Raw genomic sequence first — 24,458 nt, forward strand, 5'->3', positions numbered from 1 at the left:
CCCTAGTGATTTCATGAATATTGAACTTATGAACTTTTGCCTTGTCTGATATGAACTGGTCAACGATGGGTCAATGAAGTCTGTATTAGGTCAACTCCTGGTCTACCATGGGAACATGTACATACCATCTCAAGAGAGCATGTAATGATGTGTAATGAAATAATTTTGGACAGTCAGCAGAACAAACTTGCAAGTCTGGACCTGAAAATATTAGTACATGAAGATTCTATTCCTCACATCATTGTTCAAAGTTTTTTTTTGAAAAGTTCAAAGTTTTATACCTGTCAAATGGCATTCTTAGAATCCACACTAAAATTTTCACAAAATTTTTGAGCATTCTTAGAATCCCAAGTTCTCTAAAAGATGTAAAAGTATTACCTGATTTAAAAGGAATAGATGTGCTAGTGCCAGCGACTCGCCCTTGACTCACTTATGCATGGCTACAAAATGATCTTTGTCAGAAGAACCCTTAATTCTATTTGAAAGGGTAAAATAGTCACAAAGATTGAAGTTAAATCTATTCATATAATGCAGCGACACGGACAGTTTTTTCGCCCCAGGATGAAACAAATATCCTGTCCGTGAGGTTGGAAGAAAACTGGGACAGAAATTTGTCCCGAGACGAACGGACGGGACGATTTTCGTCCACTCGGGTGAAAAAACCATCCCGTCGGAGTTCTCGGACAGAAAAACCATCCTGTCTGGGACGGAAATTTGTCCTGAGGCGAATGGATGGGAAGGTTTTTGTCCACTTGGATGAAAAAATCGTCTCGTCTCGTCCGTGTCCCTGGATTGATTCTGGATGTCAGATGTGATGATCTTCATCCTGTCCCGTCCATCGTCCACGTCTCGGACGATCCGGAACTATATCTATTCACTTAGAAAGGACTATGTTAGTGTTTAATGAATGTTCTAAATGCATAATGACATAAATGGCCTGGTAAGCCCTAAACTCCTCCTGTGTCACTTGGGTCTGCTCAAATTTTAACACTTCAAAAAGTAGGTAACAATTTTTAGTTTACCAATGAATGAATCAGTTTGGAGTGAAATTGATGAAGTGCGTACTAAGTATCTTAATTTCTTTGAGGAGAATTGCTGTCATTCAAGACATCAGGGTCTGTTAGATTAAATCATTTAGGTATTACTTAAGAGGTAAAGGGATTATTAAGTTCTTTCAATTTTTTTCAATCTTATATAGTTAATTACATGAAATACAGTATATTTACATATGATTTGTTGTTCTAGCATAGGGTAGACTTAATACTGCTCGAGGGTATCCAGTCCAAGGTGATGTTAAGAGCAAAGTTTATGTCGATGCCTTTGGGCAAAACACTTGAGAATAAAACATAACAAGGATACAAAGAAAGTAAAAGGTTGGTGAATATATGTTGTCCTTGACTCCCAAATTCTTCCATGGAATGGCATGCTTGACCATCTAAGACTCTGCCCCCAACACTCCTCTTATTCAACCCTAAAGCTGTCACCTAGTTGACCTGTAAAGCCTACCAGGTTCTATTTAAAGTCCGTATATTTGTATTATCCAAAACTCTGACTACTACGTAGAAAATTTCATTTAGATATATATTCAAATATATTTAATAACAAATAATCAAAAATATATTTCAGAGGACAATATTCAATTAATTATATCAGGATGGTTCAACATACCTTCATTAACCTATGTCTTGTTTCTCTTATTGACTTCTTATCTCTAAATCCTCTTCAATGTTGATGTATATTTAATACTTCAAAATATCAACTTCAACATCAGTTAAATATGTGTGGAAATCGAGATACTTTGTTTTGAATTTCGCTAGAACACTTTTGATGGCTCCTCTTATTGCCTGTAAATTCCAAAATACTAAACAAAAAAGATATGAAACTTGAACCATACTTCTAAGTTTATTTTGCGATGACTATTTCTGCGTGCTTCTGATAACCTGTTCCCTAAGTTATCTATTTTCTTTCTCCATTATCTCTTATTGTTCGCCTTTTTCCCTTGTAGTTCACGAATTAGGAAAAATCTAGATGTTATGGATTTTTGAGAAACATAAAAGATGATTTCTTTTCAAAAGAACTTTTAAAAATAATTAACAAAAATCTGAAAGTTCTGATCTTTAGGCCAAGGTTGTTGAGGAAATCAATGATATGTTATTGCGTATTGTTCCTTGTAATATCTTTATTATTAATCAGATTGTAAATTTCTAGAGGATATGAATTTTTATGGATGTTAGGAATAAACACTGTCATTAAAAAATCTGAAAGTATTAGAAAAGGTCCTCCAAATGATGAGCTTTAGGAAAATATCCCTGATGAGGTGAGTTCTGGGTTATAATTATATCCTCCTTTGAATATCTTCAATATTTTGAACAAAAAAGATTCCATATAATATGCATCTAGGATGATATCAGAAAAGAAATGGGTGTGGAAAAATTTCTAAAGAAATTTGCAAATTTATTCCAAAGGGGAGATCTGATGCCCGCTCTTTGAAATGAAAACTTCTCCAATGGAGGGAGATAAGAGGTGATTTAAAATGATGGCTAAATGTGTCTATACGGGTTTTGTAAATATTTAGTGAAAAGTCTTGAAGATTTATGTATCAGATGGTGAAATGCACTTAATATGAGAGAGAAAATTAAGAGAAATAATTTCTTTCATTTTGAACTGTCATAATCCACTTTGAAAATTCATCAACAAACACACTTAGTAGACATGAAGCCTTAAATATCAATAAGCCCTTTATTATTACGTACCTTTAAGATCAATCCTCTTGATTTGACTCGTAAAATCAAAATCTCAACTCGAGTCTGTATATTTTTGTCTTTTATTTTCTAGATCTGAAAATGTGAAAAAAAAACTCTTTGGTTGGAAAAAAGGTAGCATATACATTTTATACCAGAATTTCCTTGAGGAGAAATTGAGGTTATTTAGTGAAATTTTAAGTTACAAGATGAGAATATTTAAATAATAAATAAATATATTTAATACATTGTAGTTCAATAAACATTGTGTTAGGTCATTCAGTAAAGAGCTCAAGACTGGAATGCTCCAACAAAAATGATAAAATTTACTTTTTATGAATTTAATCTGTTGTCCCTCTAAAATTAGTAAGGAAATTATTATAAATTATTTGAATAAATCAGAGCCTTAAATACATGTTAAACCTTAATATATGATTTATGAATTATATTCTTGGAAGATAGCCTAATAACATATTTGCATCTCTCACTCCACTCCACAGTTTGCCAAAATACATAGACTTCCATTTTTCCACAATCAGCATCAGTGTTGTGGAAACACTATTGCGCTCCATTAACTCCTACGTCTGTTAATGACCACTCTGAGCTATCGAAGGGCTGACGAATGCACTTTAGTGATAGTTAATTATTATTTCTGACTAGAGATTTATAAAAAATTTAAAAAATTATTATGTAATTTTATGTTAAAATTATTTGATAATTAGGTTCGATTAGAAGAGAAGATTGAACGGTCCAAGGGACTGAGTCAAGGGTTGAACATGTTCTCCACAAAATACTTAAATTTTGATATATTTTTTAGATGATTTAGGAATCAATTTCAGCTTTCGCTGCTTATAAAATTATTATCTAGCTTTCAGTTAATCCCAAATAACCCAACACTCATATCTAGGATCAAGCACATATACACCACATGATATCCAGATGACAATTTTTCCCAACTTAGTAAGCTATTGGTGGAAAGCTCATCTTGACAGGGAATGATATTTCATGGAATATTACGATATTTGGTCAGTCAAGATAAAGATGTATGATGATACTATTAAAACCGAGATAGAGGTTATAAATGTTTTTCACTTGGAGAATAACATCATTTATCCAAGCAAACCAGATGCAAGAGGCTATCATTGCTCAGCTGAAGTGATGGGGGACCATCGTATCGACGCCAACAAAAGAGCACGCCAACCACGCCGAGCAGCTGAAGCCAACGTTCGCGACCGCAACTTCAAGTACTCGGCATAGCTGATCTTAGTGAGTATGGCATTTTATTTCTTGTATTTTGATTTTCTGGATATTTTTGGATTGGGGCACCATATTTTGGGCCTTATCCGATGTTTCTTGTTTGTTTTCTTCTTCGTTGTACGCTAAGGGGATTCTCATCTCGCGACGATTTCCCCTTTTGATAGCCCACTTAGGCATCCTCCCTCTCCTATATAAAGGGGTGGTATGCCCAAGGATGGCAAGAAGGTTGTCATTTTGGAAAAATTGATTGTTTCTTTTCTTTTCTTTAGAGAGTGTAGTTGTAGATTTACAACGTGTTGAGAATGTGGATCCATCATTGCCCGTGCCTGTCTCTCCATGTCGAGATCAATTTGTGGAAGAATCGCCGCCGACAACATCCCTCGACCACTGTATGGTCTTGGATTTCATCAAGAAGATGAGTTCTTGAAGGGTTACCATTCAAGAAACCTTGCTTCTTGGTTTGCCACTATTATCGTGCCGCAGTTGCCGCTGTCGTCGTTGTCGCCGCTACCGCCGCTGCCATTGTCGCCGCCACCGCCGCTGTCGCAGCCGTCGCTCTCGCTGCCGCTGCAACCACTGCCATCGATGCTGCCGTGCGTTGATCTGGATGTATAAATGAAAACGATTTTCAGCGGAAGACTTGAACGAATCGAACGCCATCAAGTGATTTCTTGGATCCCGAAGTGAGTCGAGTCGAGCTGCTCATGTGTGAAGCCTTCAGTCGTATCCATGAGGTCCAAGGCACACTGGATCTCGTCCTTCTCATTGACGAGCCTTGTTCTTTCTCCGTCTATGTCGTTACGTCGTCCCGATCACATCGGGAAGGGAGAAGTAGACATAGTTGTTCTGTTCCGTTCATTTAAAATGAACAAAAAATTTGCACAAATGAACCGCATGGGGCCTTGTTCTTTGTTATGTTCTTTTTTATTTAAAAAACAAATAAAATTTGCACATTCGAACAAAACAGGAAAAATTTTTGCTCAAAGCGACCAAAATAACCACACACGGGTCTATGAGATGTTATGTTTGTATTTGTTTTTTGTTCCGTTCGGAAAACCAAACAGAATAAATAATTCACACAAATTCACACAAAAAGAACCGAATGACCACGTCTAGGGAGAAGGGGTGTTGGGAGATGGGAGAAGAAGGGGATCGACCCTTGAACAATTCTAGCCTGGTTGAATTTCGTTCAGGGCCTTCCCCTATTTATACTAAGTGGGTATTTTTCATAAAACCCCCGAAAACCTAAGTATATCTTCCAACGTCCAAAAGACCATTTTCATGTGACCCTCTAGGCACATATATCTGTCTAGTTAACGAATCCAACGGCCCAATAACCTTTATTGGCCTTCCAAATTAATTAACTATATCATTATATAGATTAATTAATGTCGGATCGATTTAACCCAATTGATAGGTCGAGTCTCCGACACATGGGGTGCGAAGCTACACCTCGTGTCATAGAAGGAGTGTGTATCGACTCACTCATGGAACCTGTTCGTCATCAGTTACCGTGTATGTATAATTTCTCATTCTCTTGACGCTCCTGAGATGACTTAGGGTATGGTCAACTGTCGAACCCTAATCGGTCATCCAAGTTAGTACTGATGCATTCAAAAATCATCAGAGAACTCTTCTATGATATTTCACTGCCTTGGCCAAGGACTTCATCACATCATCTTCCTTAAGCTGTCACCTCTTATACTGAGGGTGGACGATCCCACCTTGACCACTCTCAATCATCTTCGTGAACTTCTTGATGTTCCCAAACTAAGACCATTTAGAATCCCATGATTAGAGATTCATTGGCCATCGCCAAAGTACAACCGTACGTCCACAAGACGTCTTTGGTGTCTTAGGTCTAAAGACCACTTACACAACCGTGACGTGAATTGACCTGATTGACAGATCAGTATAATACCATTCAGGGATTCGTACGGATCAATTTAGTGAACTCTTTCCACTAAAGAGCACCCACTATCTATCCTTAGTGTCACCACACTAATGGTTATGGAACCAGCCGTACTCATCATATGAGTAAGGCTAGATAGTGTTATTCTATCCAGATACTTTGATGTCCTTCTCACGTATCCTTTGAATATGAATGTTTATAACACATGCTTAAAGACTAGTGAACTCCGTATTACAATCTCATCATAATTCACTAAGTCCGATCATGTATTCATGGACTTCATTATACGCATCACACGTGCACTATAATGAATATGTTGTACTAATGAACATGGAAAGAGATGTGGAATGTGTGATTGGCTTGCCGGCCACATATATTTCCATCACACTGCTTCTTGCGGCCACCTGCGCACCCCGCGTGCTGCTCCTCGCAAGCTTGCGCGTGCACGCCGCACTCCTGTGCGCCCTTGCTCGTACGTCACACTCCGTGCACCCGCGCTTGCATGTCGCGCCCCGCACGCCGCACCTCGATGCCAGCTCCTTGTGCGCCTGCAATCCGCGCGCCTGTGCTCACCGTGCCACCCAAGTCCGTGCCCCTACCCTGGCGGCCCTTGTCTCGCGTCCCAAGCAAGCCTCATCATCTACAGTCACGCCAAACAGGTACTATCGTTCCTCTCTCATTTCAGTATTATTACCTTCTACAGTGCCATCTTCTGCTATCAATTCTTCACCATTTTAAAAATACAACACATAGGATAGCCGCTCACGTCGAGGGATAGATCTATTTTCTTGTGGTTACGACTAGATCGCTTGATAAATGGAGTTGCGGACGCCTTTGGGTCATTGACCTCTCGCGTCATAGGTACTTCAGTGATTCTCACGGTTCATTGGGAGTCTGGACGTGTCAATCCTTGTCCCAAAGATCAGGTGAACCATAGTTCTAAATCAGCAAACATGCATCTATCTTCTTGTTTAGAGTGATTTCTTAAAGGGTGCATTCATCATTTTCCATGCATTTTATCTTGTCTCTGTATTGTAACACGTGCCGATCGATCCCGGCGCTCATTGTGTTACATCATGAAGGTGGAGTCCCAAAAGACTCCAAAAGTGCGCTTGTTTTAGTAAATCACCAATTGTCTCATTGCTTTTATATGATTAAATGTACTAAAAATATTGGTGAATTTTATGCATCACATTCATCTATGAGAGAGGAGGATATCACAAAATTGTGCCATTACCCCTAGGGCACATGAGCCAAAGGGAATCAGACTTGTTGAGTAAGGGCAAGTCTTATCCCTTACTCTTGTTGAGTAAGGGATCAGACTTGCTCTGCATGAACGTGGATTTGTGTGAGAATTGTGTGTTTGGGAGAAAAAAAGACTAAGCATCAGTATAGAAGTTCAGAGAACACAAGACACACTCAACCATATCCACATTAATGTGTGGTCCTTGGGATACTTCTAAAGGTGGTGCCAAATGCTTTGCCATGTTTAGTGATGACCATTCTCTGATGGTATGGGTATGTAAGCTGAATTAGAAAATTGAGGACTTAAAGGTTCTCAAGACATTTATTTCTTCTGAGTTCGATGAATTTTGGAGATATTAAGGCATTAAAAATTACGAAATAGTTTGCACAAAGATAAAAAAATGTCATGGATGAAAGAAGGAATAATAGCTTGATAAAGAGAGAATGTTATAACGGGAAAAATATTTTCGGCCTTATGTTGTATCAACAACTTGTTATTGAGAATCAATATTGACATCTGTTGTTTTTATTTCAGAACTTCTGCGGAGATGTGGCCTGGTAATCTTCATGTTTGATATAATTTTTTTAGCTTCCCTGGTTATATTCATATTGATAAAGGCACTCAAGATACAAGAGAAAAGAAGTGCATGCTTCTGAGTTATTCTTGAGGGGTTCATGCATATCAATGATGCTCTCTTGATCCAAAATTCCAAGCTTTTAGATAAAAAATCTTTTTTTGTGAATCTGATTTTATGAGAGAGCAGATGATCTTACTTAAATTGACGCAAGTATTCAGATAAATGTAACAGAGATGGGGGAGTTTGAGAACTTTGTTCCACAGCTGCTCACAGATGCCTCATAAAAGTGAAAAAATAATATACGGCTGTGAAAATATGGTCCTTCATGTATCCTTAATTGGATAAGAAACTATTTAATAATAATAAATCGTTTTTTAGAAGTCATTACCTCCAGTGAAACTAAAAAATGAGTGTTGACTATAAAAAAATGAGATGGAATACCTTCACAAGAATCACACATTGATTCCCATGAAGATGACAAATGGGTGTTGTCTATGAAGAACAAGATGAAATATCTTCAAAAAGATTACATGTGAGTTCTCATGAAGCCTTCAAAAGATAATAAAGTTGTTGGTTCTAAATTAGTAATTAAGAGGAAAATTTAAAAGCAAAGCATCAAAGGAGAGAAGTAAAAGACACATGGATATGAAATGTGAAGACTACGCTTTAAGGGCTTTCTAAGTAAAATGCTTTAACATGTGTTTTTCATAAGTGGTAAAAGTATTGCATGCCTTAATAGGGGTTGTGATCAAGCACAATAAGTCCTCAGTGAACTATTTCACAGGTTGTAAGTGAAGACCGAATGGTGACCTCAGTTATTTTAAAAGGCTACTAAGTTTGATCATATGGATGTAGTCCTTAAAATCAAAATATGTGGTCAAATCAACATAAGTATTTGATCAGTGATAGAGCATATGTTATCGTCATGTCATCGAAAGTAAAGTCCTAAATCAGTGATTTAATGAAGGCTGAATTTACTGATGTTTCCAGGTTTTTGTTATATCTGAGGGTTTTGGCCTAATGACAAGTTTTTATTCATTACAATTGAGAGTTGTTTCGGAACTATGGAAAATAATATAAATAAAAATTTAAAATTAAGAGGATTGCTCTTTCATATCATCTAATCCTAATCAGCATAGGCTTTCAGATTTATAATTCCATATTTACAAGTTTGAGCCCTAATTTCAAATTCCCCTTCTTCTTCTCTAACGTGATCCAAATGAAAGAGAGATCTTCACTCCCTGAAGTAATTTCAAGTTGTTTTTCAGAATTTTTTCTAGAGGATATTTCTAGCAAACATTGATCCAAGTCCAATTTATTTGGAATCATGTTATTTGGTGTAGTATGATTTAATATTGAAAGATAAGAAAGCCTGCCTCTGAATTTTGCATGTTCTTGACCAATGTGATAAGTTTAACATCTTTAATATAAGTTTGAGTGTGATTTGAGTTTTTCTTCAAATTATAACTAGTTTTTAAGATTCATAAAAATACATAGAACTTGAAGTATTAACTTTGGGTTGATTTTGAAAAATTTTCAGTGTTTTGAACTTGGACACGAAAGAATTAGGTGGTTGATTAAGAGCATGGAAAGATGGATATGTAGAGACCTATTCAATTTGATTTTGAAAGTTTTTCTCAAGTATAAGTTGTTTTTACTCTTGTTAAAGCTGCATAGAAGTTGGAATATTACAATTTGGTGGATGAATTAAGAAGATAATATAGCTTTAAGCACCAAAGGTTAAATGCGGATCTACAAATTTTATCAATAGAGAAACATGGAGGAGAAGCGGTCTAGAGGAAAAAGTGATTAAAAATATGGAGGTATTGATGCAGGGAAGTCATAATTATATTCACTGATTATTATCTCTGAATTAAAAAAATGTAGCCTGAAAGAATATTCCTGTTGAAATACATGTAATTACGCTTTGTATTGAATATTACTTAAAGAAACTGATTAGATACTCATTTTTGTTGAGAATGATTCCATAGAGTTCAGAAGTACATAGTTCTTTTTAGATCTTTTTGGTTAGTCAGGTTAAGGCTTGGAGGCTAGAGTAGAGAAGGCTTTAAGAGGCAAGTTGAAGTAGGTCAAGCGTCGTGGCTCCATGGAAGAGTTTGGGGATTGAGGATGACGGGGATTCACTGAATGTATTTTTTTTGTTTCCTTGTTCAGACCTATGTCCAACTAGTTTTGTTAGGTGGCATTCACACAAACATAGTTAGGGCATATCACCTCGGAACAGATATCCCCGAACAGCATTAAGGATTAACCTAAGCCATCTAAAAAAATAAATGTGTCTCCCATTTCCTCTACCTCTTTTTCTAGTTATAAAAATCTTAGGTTAGTTAACTAAAAAAATTAATATTGATAAAGAAACTAGTTCAACCCTGTGCTTCAGTTATTCCTTAGCCATTTCAACGTAAGAAACTATTATAGTGAAGTGAAGGAGATTGACGAATCATATTCTCCCCCCCCCCCCCCCCGAATTTTAAATAAAATTCTGATATTTCACACTGTGTGGTTTTCTATAGAAACTTATTTATGTTAAATTTAGAAAGAAAATAGTATTATATATCAGAAGATATATTTAGAGATTTATGCAAATACTTTTACAGGATTGTAATGCTTTTATCTAATCAAATTTGTTCAGATTGGGGTAGATGATTGACATTGACAAATCGTTGACTGAGGTGACTGATTGGCCAATCATTGTGTCACTTTTTGTTCAAATAAATCAGTATTATTACTTTTGTACATGTGAAACACATGACCAATATAAAAAATGCCAGATTTGATTTGCAATAAATGCAGGTACTGTGCCTGGACACATGGCATTATGTGATTTAAAAATGAGGAATGCACTGAAAGGAATATAGTTTTTCTTACTTTGCACCTTTTTAGGAACATGTGGCAGAATCTGATTGGATGCTTAACTTAAATTCAGATTGCCACACCAATCATTTCTGTGTTTTTGACAAAGTCAAGGACACATGCTTGAGTATGTTATAAACTAATTAAAATGGATGTTGAGACTGATTGCCCTGCTTGCGATCGATGGTGAAGAGAGAGAAATCATGAATCTATAAATATACCCATCAATGTCTTGAATATATAAATACATCTGCATCTTTGAGAAAAGGAAATCCTCATATTTTTTTCCTAATTATAATCAGTGGAGTGATTTCCTTATTTAAAATGTTGATTGAGCTGATTCTTGAGTTTGGGGAGCAAGTAATTGAAAGCACACATTCTACTCAAGACTCACAAAGAGAAAACGCTGGTCATTTCATTGGGCAAATTATGATGACATGAATGCAATCTTCATCTTTCTCAAACTCACCCACCTCGTTGTCCCTTTTCCTATCTTATAATTATTGAACGAAGCCTAGGTTTTTGATAATATTAAATAGATTGTGGTAATTATATATGATTATGCCTTATTCGATTATTTAATTTTACTTTTACATAGATATTTTATATATTATTTTATGACTAAAAATGGAAAAATAATTATATATTGAATCCTAATTGACTGACTTGTTTTGTAATTGAGACTAATTGCACGTTATTCTCTTCAATAAAAGGGAATATATTTAATATTTTCTTGAATTTTATGCAGCACTGAGGTAAATCAAATATTCAATTTTGGATGAAAATGAGAGATAAGGAGAAGCCTAAGTCATGACCTGGATTATAATAGGATGCACAGTGTTCAAGGAAGAGGAGAAAACCAAAAACTCGTCCCCCTTTAGAGAAAATGTGAAAAGGAACATGGTTAATCTAACTAACTTCACAAATTCAAATTTGTTAGCTGATTTCCTGTTGGAGGATCAAGATTCTATAACCTTCTATCCCTTCAAATTAAAGGTCGGGGATGAGAACAATGGGGTCATCTCTTTAAACTTTTCTTCCTCCCTCATAATATCCCCTCCTTTAATTCCACCCCAGTATATTTTTAATGGTATTCGTGCATTGGTTTTCCTGGTTCCACTAAATCTTAAGGGTTTCAGATTGAGGGATAAGCCATGAAAATCCATTGATATGGGTAAGAAGAAAGAATACCATCATGGGCTAGAACTGGTGCGACAAAAAGTTTGTGTGCGCTATGTAATGCTTCATATGTTTATCTTATTTCTTTCTATCTGAGATAGATACCTAACCACATACCATACCATGCTAAAAAGTTCTATTCCAGAAAAAGTTTCAGCATTTTCATACACCCTAAATCTCATCCCATTAAGCCATTGGCTGTGCACTGATGTGCCGACAGCCACTTGTTTAGTGTGTGGGGTTCCACAACTGCCACCTGAAAAGTGCAGAGAAAGGTTAAAAAAGTATTTCTCATTTATTTCTTGCCCAAAAATTTCTTGAAAATTCCTAGTAATCTTATCAAACAGCTATAATTGATTAAAAATAAAAAAAACATTTACTTTTGTTTGTTAATTTAATTTTATATAGTTCAGTTTTTTATTAAAATTCATTTATATAGAATCATACAAATAGAAAGAAAAATATTGAAAAAATCTTACCAGATACTTTAAAATGAAATTTCATTTATTTTAAACTCTCTCTCTCTAGTTTCAAACCTTACTAACTCAGTGCTTATGAAGGAAATTATAATCAATTTTATCACATAAATTAGAATTTTGGAAATGACGTCCGAAATGTGATATCTATCATTCTATACCCTCACATAGGCTCCATTTCTTGCAGGTGTGTATCAGCCTTCATCTCTGTCATCACAAATGATGGTAAATCTACATCACTTACCTCCGCTTTGCCACTTGTTGGGGGTGTCCATCACCATCTATGCTGCAATTTGAAATGGTAAAAATGTCCTTGTTTGTCTAATTCACATCATAAATGCTCCCCTTGAATGTATCATTATCTAGTGCCACCAAAGAGCTGGTTAAAGTGATTCAACGAAAATTAACTATTATTCCATGGAAGAAATTTGCTAAATGTTTTAAACTTATACAATAAAGTTAGCATAAAGTTGGTCAAATAGGCTTATTATTTTTTCAACTTCTGCAAAGTATGGTAAACTAGTTTTCACTCTATTTTTATTAACTTAGATTTAATTTCTAGAAATATATGTACAATAAAAAATAGTAATTTAAATTAAGATTCATTTTTTAAATATTTTCTGTCTGAGGAATTGACCCTTCATCGGTAGTCCTAAGAAAAATTAAATTTGTTTTACGTCAGATGCCTTGAACAATCTAATCAAACCTGATTTTTGTTTATCACCCCTAGCTGTAAAAAATATCAAAAGTAGTGTCTTGTTAATTCTTATGGCATCTCATAACATGGAGTTCGAATAAATATATGTAATAGTTTCTTTTCTCATGGTTAAAATTGATGAAGAAGTAAACTTTCAATAATATGAAGGTATTATGGTCAAAGGCAACAAGGCAAAGCTTGTTAGCAGAAGAAATATTTATAGGACCTTCGGAGTCTTCACGACAGTGGTATGAGAAATTTGATGCATTTATGGGGAACATAATGTTTACAAAGCGTAGGTTTCAGAAGTACGTCCTGAGGTTTTGATGTAACTATTTGATTTATTTCTACTTTATTTTGACTATATCATTATTTAACCCAGGGAGTTATTTATAGACAAAAAAAATCAAAGGGAAACTCAGGGAATAGTTTTAGATGAAAGACCTCTTGTGGATGGAAATTTAGTTTTGCAGCAAGCAGCAGAAAGACGATCATGGTAATGTATATTCTAAGAAATAAAGGGAGATAAAATTTACAATTATCTCAATCCAAGTACATTGAAACTATAAAATAAAATTTACTAAGGGTCCAATTATTGTGGATGTATGGTTGTGCTTTGATGATGATCGATGAGTCCGTAATCATATGATTCCAAAAAGTTCTAACTCAGAAGTAGAAAGAAGCATACACATCTGATTTATTGATGAAAAAGGGATTTTCTGCCCTCCACTCTGGAGGAGACAGATTAAGGAAGACAATGAAATGAGCTTACTGGCTAAGGTAGGAGAATATTACAGAGAAGTCTCCAATTATTTCCCATGCTATCAAAAATAATCTCGGATGGATGATTAAGATTTGATTGTTGACCATACCCCAAATATCAAATATTATTTTGTATGTTCTAGGGTGCAAGGTGTACCTTGGTACCACTAAAACTGGCTACTCAATATATTAATTGGGTGAAATTTATCCTTCATTAATTAATCTATCTGCTTTTAAAAAAAAATATTAATTAATGTATATGCTGATATTACTGTTTAGTTGGGCCATTTGGTAATATAGGTCACTAGGTCATTGGACTTATTAACTAGACTTAAATGGTAAACTCAATTGATGATAAGTCATCGAGCACCGCCAATGCATTATCATGCTGATTACTTAAACTATTGACACAAGTAGAAGATTTTTTCGACAAATAATATTTTAATAAGATTTTGATCTGGAACCTAAATTTACCATTCATATTATTATATTCAAGGGCTTCTATAGCTAGGTGTCATCTTGAGGGGGAGAATTGAATTAATTATTCAAAAATTTCATCCAATTATATATATGTGACTCTTATAAGATAAGAAGTGGGGTTGGTGAGCTAAATGAGACTTGTTTATTCTGAAATAAGTCATGGGCTGTCCCTTTCTACCGTTCTCTATAGGTTCCAATCTATAGTTTGTTTGTGGAATCTCTATAGGTTCCTGAGGTGGATTATGAAACTATGTTTGTAGAATCTCAGACCAAGTGTTCCACCCCTGGTCCAGGAAAACACTCGGTACTAGGTGGAAGTCAAAGTATTATTAAACTCTATCGAGGCAAAGATCAGAAAATTATTTAAAGTTACTACCATATTTTTGTAATTCAAGCATACTTTCATAATCCACCTCAGGAAAATAAAAGGCTGGACAAAAATATTTAAAACTTCTGTTTATACTATTTGGTATGTGGAAGGGCATTCTGTCTGATTTTAGAAATGGATTAAATCTTTAAAGTGGCTCTTAATGTGTAGTTGAAGGTATTTCAATTGCACTCAAAGGCAAGATTTGGAAATAACAGGAATTTATACATTTTGACATGAATTTACTAATGTGATCCATTTACATGAGAATTTATATTCAAAACCGATTCCCCGGTGATTTATAAATATAGCTCTAAATCTTTTTTTTGCGACAAAACTTTCGGATGTTTCATAAGATCACCTTATCATAGATTACTCACTGCGATAGATTCATGGAGTAAATTTTAGATCCTTCCTCATCTCTCAATTACTTTGGATCATCTTGCGCTCAGAAGAAACATTTGGATTTCAATATTTTCCATTGAATCCACAACCACTCTCTCATTGAGTGTAGATGCTCCAGAGGGTACCATTTTTTCTAATTCTATCATCAGGAAAAAAGGAAAAAGATGGTAACTCCATGTACACACAAAACTGCTCATCTTATCAGATATGGATATCATATATTTTTTATTCTAAAAGAGGTGCCGCCAGCTTGGACCTCTCCCCATGCGCCATGTGCAGAAGTGGGATACGCTGACCAGCCCTACATTTGCAAGCCACCGGCCCATTTCGTGACCTGTAACACCAACTGGTCCACTCCTTCCATTTGTTTAATAAGCCAAAATGCATCCTGAAAATGACTAAGCATTTGAAATATATATTTCATCTATATGGATGGATTTTTATATAAAAGAAATATAAAATATGGAAAATTTCTTAACGATCTATAAAAAAATTCCACTTACCAAAGATGGGTTTTATAATAATCTTTGAATTCATTTCACAGATAATTCCTATAGTTTAATCTTCTTGAATATAATATAATTGAATGAACCCAGAAGTTTATGCATCAATCATTCAGACATGTCTACAATACATAACATTGATCCATGCTGTTATTAGTGTAATGCATAAAATAATGGGGACGAGAGCTACACGATGAGAGCTAGTGACCGGCGTTGCCGCCAAAGCCATCGTCTTCTCCCTCTCGACGTGTTAGTTTGCCAACGTAAGTTCTTCTCACACGATCATACCCTTTCCATACGAAGAGAAAAAGAAAGGAACACAACGTAACGGCGAAAAAGAAGCAGTTGCTTCGGTCCTGTCTGGATGTTTGGCAGTAACTTCGAATGGCATTGAGCTTCAGGCAGTAAATTTGAAACATTAGAATTATGTCTTTTCTAACTTTAACCTTCATGACTTCCCCTTTCCCTGCACGGCATTCCATGCGAGTATTTAGGCATCACTGTTTGCGCCACAGTGATGGGATAACAACAGTGTGATGAGCTAAAGATCGTCCTCCGAATACAACAAAACCTTCTTTCAATGCAGTTGTGGTTTGATGGTAAATGCCTATCTAATCGAATCATGTCACAATCTCCTTCCCCAGATCGTTCGATGATTATTATAAAAAAATGAACGATCTGATCGTTAGCAATCATCGTAATGATCACGATCTAACGTGTCGTGATCGATCGGTTTGTATTATCATAGTAAACCAATCGGATCGATGCGGAAGGTCCCATCAACGATAATTTTTAATCGTAGGTTTTTGACAAAAATCTAAACGTATACCTAAACTTGGCATAGGACAAAACTAAATTCCATGCAGAAAAAGCAAACTCAAAATTTATGTAGAATGATAATTCAAGAGAGTTAAATACTCAACCATAGAGAACAGTAAACGAATCTGATCACGATCTAACGTGTCGTGATCGATCGGTTTGTATGATCACAGTAAACCAATCGGATCGATGTGGAAGGTCCCATGAAAATAATTTTTAATCGTAGGTTTTTGCCAAAAACCTAAACCAAGACCTAAGCTTGGTATAGGACGAAACTAAATTCCAAGCAGAAAAGGCAAACTCAAAATTTATGTAGAATGATAATTCAAGAGTTAAAACACTCAACTAAGAGAACGGTGAACGAAGATAACATTTTCATTACGAATTCAGTAAAATCAAAGAAAAAACTGTATTTTAGAACCTCTTTTACTACATAAGCTTGAATCGGCAGGAAAGAACCATGAAAAGGAGAGGGGGTGTAAAGAACATCTAAGAGAACGGTTGGGGATTGAATCAGGCAAAAGGGTTGTAATTTTGTCAACGCATCTGATCCAAGAGGTGGGGTTGACTTCGTAGGAAACTTCCTTGCTCCTTCGTGAAAGACAAGATGGGGAATCGCTATTTAAGCAGCCCTGGTCCAGAGGGGGCCTCGAGTTCACACGGAGCGCGCTTTCGGTGTGGCGGCGCCGCCGAAATTTTGTGCTGCCCGTGAAAAGCACGCAACGTGGCGTTGCGAGGCTGGCAGTCGCCATAAATTGTTCGTGATATATATTATCCTTTGGATTTATTGATTTGACGGGGACTTCCCGTTGAATTCATCTATTTCTCCGTCGTCGGATCGATGAGACGTAAGCCCCAATACTGTAGAATGAAGAAGGCTACGTGACTTATCCAAATACATTCTTATTTCATGTGTAGGTGGAGAGAGGAGAGAGGAGAGAGGAGAGAGGAGAGAGGAGAGAGGAGAGAGGAGAGGGGAGAGAGGAGAGGGGAGAGAGGGGAGAGGAGAGAGGGGAGAGAGGAGAGGAGAGAGGAGAGAGGAGAGAGGAGAGAGGAGAGAGGAGAGAGGAGAGAGGAGAGAGGAGAGAGATACATAGAGAGAGAGCGAGAGAGGAGAGAGAGAGAGATACATAGAGAGAGAGCGAGAGAGAGAGAAATAGAGAGATACAGTGAGCGAGAGAGAGAAATAGAGAGATGCATAGAGAGAGAAAAAGAAATAGAGAGATACATAGAGAGAGAGGATGAGAGAGAGAGATACAGAGAGAGAGAGGATGAGAGAGAGAAATAGAAAGACAAAGAGAGAGAAAGAAAAATAGAGAGATACAGATAGAGAGATAGAGAGACACAGAGAGAAAGAGAAAAATAGAGAGATATACAGAGAGAGAGATAGAGATAAAGAGACAAAGAGAGAGAGAAACAAAAATAGAGAGATACAGAGAGAGAGAGAGATAGAGAGACACACAGAGAGAAAGAAAAATAGAGAGATACAGAGATACAGAGAGAGAGATAGAGATAGAAAGACACAGAGAGACAAACAGGGAGACACAGAGAGACAGACAGAGAGACACAGAGAGACAAGCAGAGAGAGAGATGGAGAAAAATGGAGAGAGAGATGGAGAGCGATAGTGAGGTATCTTGAAAAATAAGAAGTGAAGAGATATGGAGGGAGATCGTGATGATGAGTCTGAGAAGGAGAGAAAGAAATGACAGAAATAGAGAGAGTGTGTGATGGGGAGAGAGATAAAGAAATGGAGAGAGAGAGAGAGAGAGAAAGATATGGAGAAGGCGAGAGTGTAGGAGAGAGAGAGACAGAAATTGAGAAAAAGAAATAAATGGCGAGATAGAGAGAAATTGAGAGCGAGGGAGAAATAAGTGGAGAGAGTAGTGAGAGAGAGAGTGATGTAGAGAAGGAGAGTGATGGAGAGAGGGATAATGAGAGAGAAAGAAATGAAGAGAGGGAGAGTGAGAAAGAAATAAACTGCGGGGAGAGAGACAGATAGAAATGGAGCGAGGGAGAGCGAGGGAGAGCGAGAGAGATTGATGGGAGGGAGATATAAAGAAATGTGGAAAGGGAGAGTTAGAGAGTATGGAGAGGAGTGAGAGATAGTAATGGAGAGAGAGCCTGAGAGAGATTGATGATGAGAGCATGAGAGAGAGCTTGAGAGAGAGTGATGGAGAAACCATGAGAGAGAGAGAGTAATGAAAAGGGGATGGGAGAGCGATAGTGATGGAAAGTTGGGAAGGGAGAAAGAGAGAAAGAGAAGGAGAGAGAGAAAGTGATGAAAAGGGAGATAAAAGAAAGAGAAAGAGAAGGGGAAAAAGGGAGTGATGGAAAAGGAGAGAGATAGAAACAAAAAGAGAAGAATAGAGAGAGATTGTGATGGAAACTTGGAAAGAGAGAGAAAGAGAAGGAGAGAGAGAAAGAGATGAAAAGGGAGAGAGAAAGAAAGAGAAAGAGAAGGAGAAAGAGGGAGTGATAGAAAAGAGAGAGATACAAACAGAAAGAGAAGAAGAGAGAGAGATAGTGATGGAAACTTGGAAAGAGAGGGAGAGAAAGAGAAAGAGAAGGATATAGAGAAAGTGATGAAAAAGGGAGACAGAAAGAAAGAGAAAGGGAAGGAGAAAGAGAGTGATGGAAACGGAGAGAGATAGAAACAGAAAGAGAAGAAGAGAAAGAAAGGTAGTGATGGAAAGAGAGACATAGAATTGTAGAGACACAGTGGGATAGAGATAGAGAAAGAGACAAAGACACAGTGGGATAGAAATAGAGAGAAGACAGAGACACAGAGAGAGAGATAGAGAAAGAGGGAGATAGAGGGAGAGAGAGAGGGGAAGAGAGAAGGGGAGAGAGAGAGAGACAGATGTGTCGCCGACTGTCTCCATCAACGGTGTCCAGGTTGATTAAGACACTTTTGTGGTGCAGAGAAGAATATGATGGGCAAGACTTTGGCCACTTGACATTTGGCCAATACAATGACGTGGAAGCACCGTTTTCAACCGGGAAACCCAAAACAGGGGTCATGAATGGATTTGGACTTACAGCGAGGTCACCAAGAATTATCGAAAACTTAAACTTTGGACGTCTCTCACGTAATCATACATTGGCGAAATATTTTTTCCTTTATTCTTTGAGCATAAAAAAGAATAACTTGCGCTCGAGCTGTCGTTGCTCGAGAGACAAATTCACATGGAGCACGCCGGAGAGGCAGCTATCCCGTAGAAGGGCATCCTAGCGACTAAACAAAGTTCAATGCACATGCCCCATGTGATGTCATGCGTACATTTATGGTTGGAAGAAAACATTATTCTTCTACAAACAAATAAGGACTATTATTTAACGATATTTATCGGAGGTTTTCCATCTGAGTCGTAATTCAATTCACGACGTGAGTCGAACTACTGACTCTGAAACAGCTTAAGAGTACTGCTTAACGTATTGATCGGGTCTAAGAAGCATTGTTACGTTTATATTTTATTAGATTGTCTTTGGCGGTGTAATGAACTAATCATAGCAGGCGATTATTTTTATATTCACGGTTTAGTGGGCGGTAAATGTGTTCGAGACGACACAGCAGTTGACCGGAGAAGCGGTGACGCAATCCTTTGCCTTATTCTTATCGCATTGTCTCTTCGGAGACGCGTAAACGGGGCACGACGACGCCATTAATTCCTTGGGAGAGGAGGGAGGTTGACAGTTTCCAGCCGAATCTAATAGCTTTTATAGGCAAATATATTTAAAAAAGGAACCGAAAACGAAAAGGCGATGAACCCTCGGTTTGCAGTCTGCACTACATATTGACGCGCAAGCAGGAGTAGAACTCAAAAAAGTCAGCCCCTATCTCTTGGGCACGGCGTCGGCGTTATCCCACAAGTCTTTCTCCTTAGCTTTCTTCCTCTGAACCGTTCATCTCACTCTGACCCCTTGATCGTCATCCTTCTCCCCTCTTCGACTGCTCAACCGCAGTTCAGAGAAAGAGAGAACGACAGAGGAAAAAGGGTTTTCTTTCCTTTTTCTCCTTTAGGGTTTCTTTCTCATGGCCATGGAAGACGACGGCTGGGATCTTCAGGCGGTGGTGAGAGGTGGCGGAGGAGCGGCGCGGTCAACGGTGGAAGCGCTTGACCCTTTTTTGTTCCTTCCTGTCGTCGCAAAGGAAGAAGAAGACGACCTTTTAGGTTACCTTTCTGGGGTTTTCCCCGATCAAAAGAGTGGACTACAAGAGCTGGAAGAACTCTGCAAACCTTTTTTTACCAAATCTTTGGAGCCCAAACAGCAGATGCGCGTGCCCTCGCCAAAGGGTAAACCTTCCTATCTATTTCCGCCGCAGACTACCCGGCAACCGCAAGCCTTGTCTTTGAGCCAGACCCCACGAGGCAAGAGAAGGTATTCAAGAATCAAGATCTCGCCCCAACCTCTTCCTACCCTCTTGAATATTTCTTCTAATTATCACAACTTGTTCAGGAAAAACCAGCAGAAGAAGGAGGTGCGGCAGGTGCCTGCCAGCGGCTTCTCCTCAGACATGTGGGCTTGGCGCAAGTATGGCCAAAAGCCAATCAAAGGCTCTCCTTATCCTCGGTTAGCAAATCACTCATCATCATCATCATCTTCATCATCGTCATGCTTACAAGTTCTTCTTGTGGACGGTGGTTGCAGAGGGTATTACAGGTGCAGCAGCTCAAAAGGGTGCATGGCGAGGAAGCAGGTGGAGAGAAGCAGGACGGATCCGGAAACCCTAATCATCACGTACACAGGCGAACACAACCACCCAATTCCAGTTCACAGGAATTCGCTAGCCGGCTGCACTCGCCAGAAATTTCCTTCTTCTTCCTCCTCTTTTGGGTCTCCGCCGAGTTCTAACGCTGAGCTCACAAGCAGCAGAACCATGTCTGCCGAACTATCTCCCACAACACCGCCTGTTTCCTCTGTGGAAGACGAACTTCTCTTCCCCCCTCTTCAGAAAATGGAAGGAGAGGAGATTGACGAAGAAGAAGGAGACGAAGACGATGACGAAGAAAATCTTTTTTTCCTCGGGGACATGGACTTAACCGATGATTTGATGTTCGGAGACTTGGACGAGGGTCTCTCCCAGAGCTTTCTTGTCAGCTGATTTTTTTTACACCGTTGGGTCGTTTCCGATCGGCCTTATCCGCGTTTTTTTCCAACGGTGGCGTTGATTTTCACACGGAGAGAGAGAGCGTCGTGGAGGCGGCGGCCCTAACGATATGCACTATTTCAGCCACTATTGCCATTGCACAACCGCGGAAAGAACAAGAACATAGTGAATTCGCCCTTGTTTGGTTAACCATCATGAACACAGTAAAGTTCAATTTGCACGCTTCAGCGCAGGCGTTGAAGAGGATAGGTCAACGGTTCGCGTGTTGTGTGAGAGGCAAGTGGATATTAAGCCCTGCCATTGATTCTGTGAACCCGTGTTGTGCAAGAGGTCAACTACCCTGCCAATAAACGCGTTAGCCAGCTGTCTTTAGTCTTTTTAAAAGTCAAATGGATTGAAGAAGGGCAACACTGTCACGTTTAGATCAACTTGGTCAACGTCTCCCACCTCTTAGAAGGGTATCTTCTCTTGTAATTTCCAACCAGTTTCATTAAATGAGAGATTGACGAGGATAGGGTTTGGCATGAGTCTGGTGGGGGTTGGATGATAGGGCCAACTTGACCCAGTTGTTTGATTGAAACTAGTTCAATATAGATAAATCTATTGGTTTGACTCAACGGACTTAGAGAAAAAAAAGGTCCGGAAGGGGGAGGTGGGAATCTGAAAATCTCATAATCAGATTTTCCTAGAGACCTAATGGGCTTAATAAAACAAAATATTACATAATAGACTCACTTTGCTGACCATGGGTCAGGATTGGAATTTCAGTCCCGAGGTTTGGGTAGACCAGAATTCTAGTTCCAAAGCCATGTTGGGCAGGAATGGAATTTTGGACCCCCCCTTGACTCTCCTCTCCCAGGGTCTCTCCGGCCCCCCAACACTCAAGATGATTTATGGTGAAACATATTGATTTAAAATGCTTTAATTAGTGTTTTGATGCATGTTCACAATGGATAAGGCTTTAAATGACTTTGACAATGCTAGTCAACACTTTTTGACTTGAATCTACCAATGACCATACATAAGAACATGTAACATTCATGCATAGAAGAATAGAATGAGCCCTACGCAGAGATGACATGCACGAGTCAAGATTAGCGCAACATTCATTCATAGGATTTAAATATGGCAACCAGAGTTTAAATCTGATTTAAATTCACATAAAGTATAAGTAAAGTGCTTCATCCTTACAAAGGGAGAAAACATCTCACCATTTCGTCAAAGGTGCAAAACATCAAGTTATAAGCCAAACTTTTTGTGCCAAAAATAATTACAACTTTACATTATATAAAATTTCAGATCAACAACCATTAATTTGGTTGTTTCAATTAAATTATGAGTAAATATTATAAGATTTGATTGATGTTTTGCCTTTCAATGGAAGACTTCCAAAGTCAAAGATGACATGATTCATCGACACTGAAATTCATTTCTTCTGATATCATTTTGTTTTCTGCCATTACTTTGTTTTTGGGCGGAATAATTTCTTAGGGCCTTAGCCATAGTACTTTCGATCATGATTTCCCAACAACAAGATCAAGGGATTACCCGAACCTGTATACAAAATACCTGCATCATCCTATCTGATGCCGGACGTCCTCAAGACGTCGTCCGGTCGTCACCGAGGGTATGGACTCGGTGGTGAAGAGAGGTCTCTATCGGACTACGGTAGGAGTGTCGTCTGATATGGATAGCAGACAGGTATGAAATGAGAGTGAATGCGTGATAATCTAGATGTGGTATGTGCAAATGCCGACTTGCGGTGGGTGTCGTTCCCGGGGTTCAACAGGGTCACCAAGGGAAGGTTAGTCCAGACTTCCTGAACCTCATCGAAGGGACGAGGGTGACTAGGAGATCGAACGGGGAAACCCCGCAGGTATTGCTCACATGGGACGGGCGAAATCCAACTCGCATCGAACAGGTAAGACTCACGTGTATTCTTTTGTCATTTTCTCAGCCTGTCCCTCTCACCTACGTCTAACCGGAGCGCGGTGGAGGCAATAGAAAGTGTACTGAAAGAGATTAGAGACGAGAGTGCAGGGTGGAGTACCTTTCGTCGCGTCCGGCGACAGCTATCTCGGTATTGCCCGTTGCATTTTTGACGAGGACGGGATGGTCGTTGGTGACGGCGGCAACGACAGCAGGCGGCTCAAACAGTCCGTGGGGAGTGAGCACCGAAGGGCTGTATCGGTGGGCGGCGACAGAACGACAGTCGAGGGTGGCGCCGAAGAGTAGACTACGAGCACGGTGGGCTGCTGTCGCGGCGGCACGGGGCGCTGCAGCGCGGGGTGCAGCGGCTCGGGGGCGGCGACGCAGGGCACGGCCATGCGGGCGCGGCGATGCGGCGTGGCGATGTGGGCGCGGCGATGCGGGCGCGGCGATGTGAGCGTGGCAATGCGGGCGCGGCGGCGTGGTGATGCGGGCCGCGGCGGCGCGGAGCGCAGCTTGGGCGATTGGTGGGCTGGCGGCGGGCGGCAGCGTTCCCTTCTTCCTTCTCCTCTCTTCTTCTTCTTCTTCCTCCTTCCTTCTTCCCTAACGAGGGACTCTTCAAATTCCAACGTTTTCTTTCAAGCAAATTCAAAGAGTGTTTTTGGAGGGCGCCCACCCATTCCCTTTATAGGAGGGAGGTGGATGGGCCCCCTTTGAGACTACAAAAGACTGAAATGAAAATGTTTTGTGCCCATTAAGGGGAGGGAGGGGAAAGTATCCTCATACGGGAATTTCCCCTCGCTACAACAGGATTATGAAAGTGGGAAGTACGAGAGAAAACACGAAACGTAGAAAACACAAAATGGATAGGAGTGGTAATCAAGACTGAAGATGGCGCGTCATCACCAGGGGTATCTGAATCCGGGTGTGCCCGTTGTAACCTTGGCTTGACGTGCGGGTTGGACACAAGTCGGCGGCGATGTCGATGAGGATACCGACTCCTTGGGTGCTGATCCTGGGGTCATAGGCTGTGTCGCACCATCACTATCATATATTTTGTTCCCAGATAGAGATACATCTATTTAGTATATAAAATCTTTTATCAGAAGATATTTGAGTTTTA

The 24,458-nt window shown here is 38.8% G+C and overlaps 1 protein-coding gene across 1 annotated transcript; it reads left to right on the forward strand.

Moving 5' to 3' along the window:
• The first annotated feature begins 20,329 nt into the window (after window positions 1-20,329).
• Window positions 20,330-21,455, forward strand: LOC144703498 (WRKY transcription factor 22-like). Its single transcript, XM_078575670.1, has 3 exons — window positions 20,330-20,676; window positions 20,755-20,868; window positions 20,947-21,455. Exons 1-3 carry the CDS (start codon window positions 20,330-20,332, stop codon window positions 21,398-21,400), a joined length of 915 nt encoding a protein of 304 aa, XP_078431796.1. The 3' UTR covers window positions 21,401-21,455.
• The last annotated feature ends 3,003 nt before the right edge of the window (window positions 21,456-24,458 follow it).

The sequence above is a fragment of the Wolffia australiana genome, chromosome 5 (genome assembly GCF_029677425.1).
Source record: "Wolffia australiana isolate 7733 chromosome 5, ASM2967742v1".
NCBI classification, from domain to species: domain Eukaryota; kingdom Viridiplantae; phylum Streptophyta; class Magnoliopsida; order Alismatales; family Araceae; genus Wolffia; species Wolffia australiana.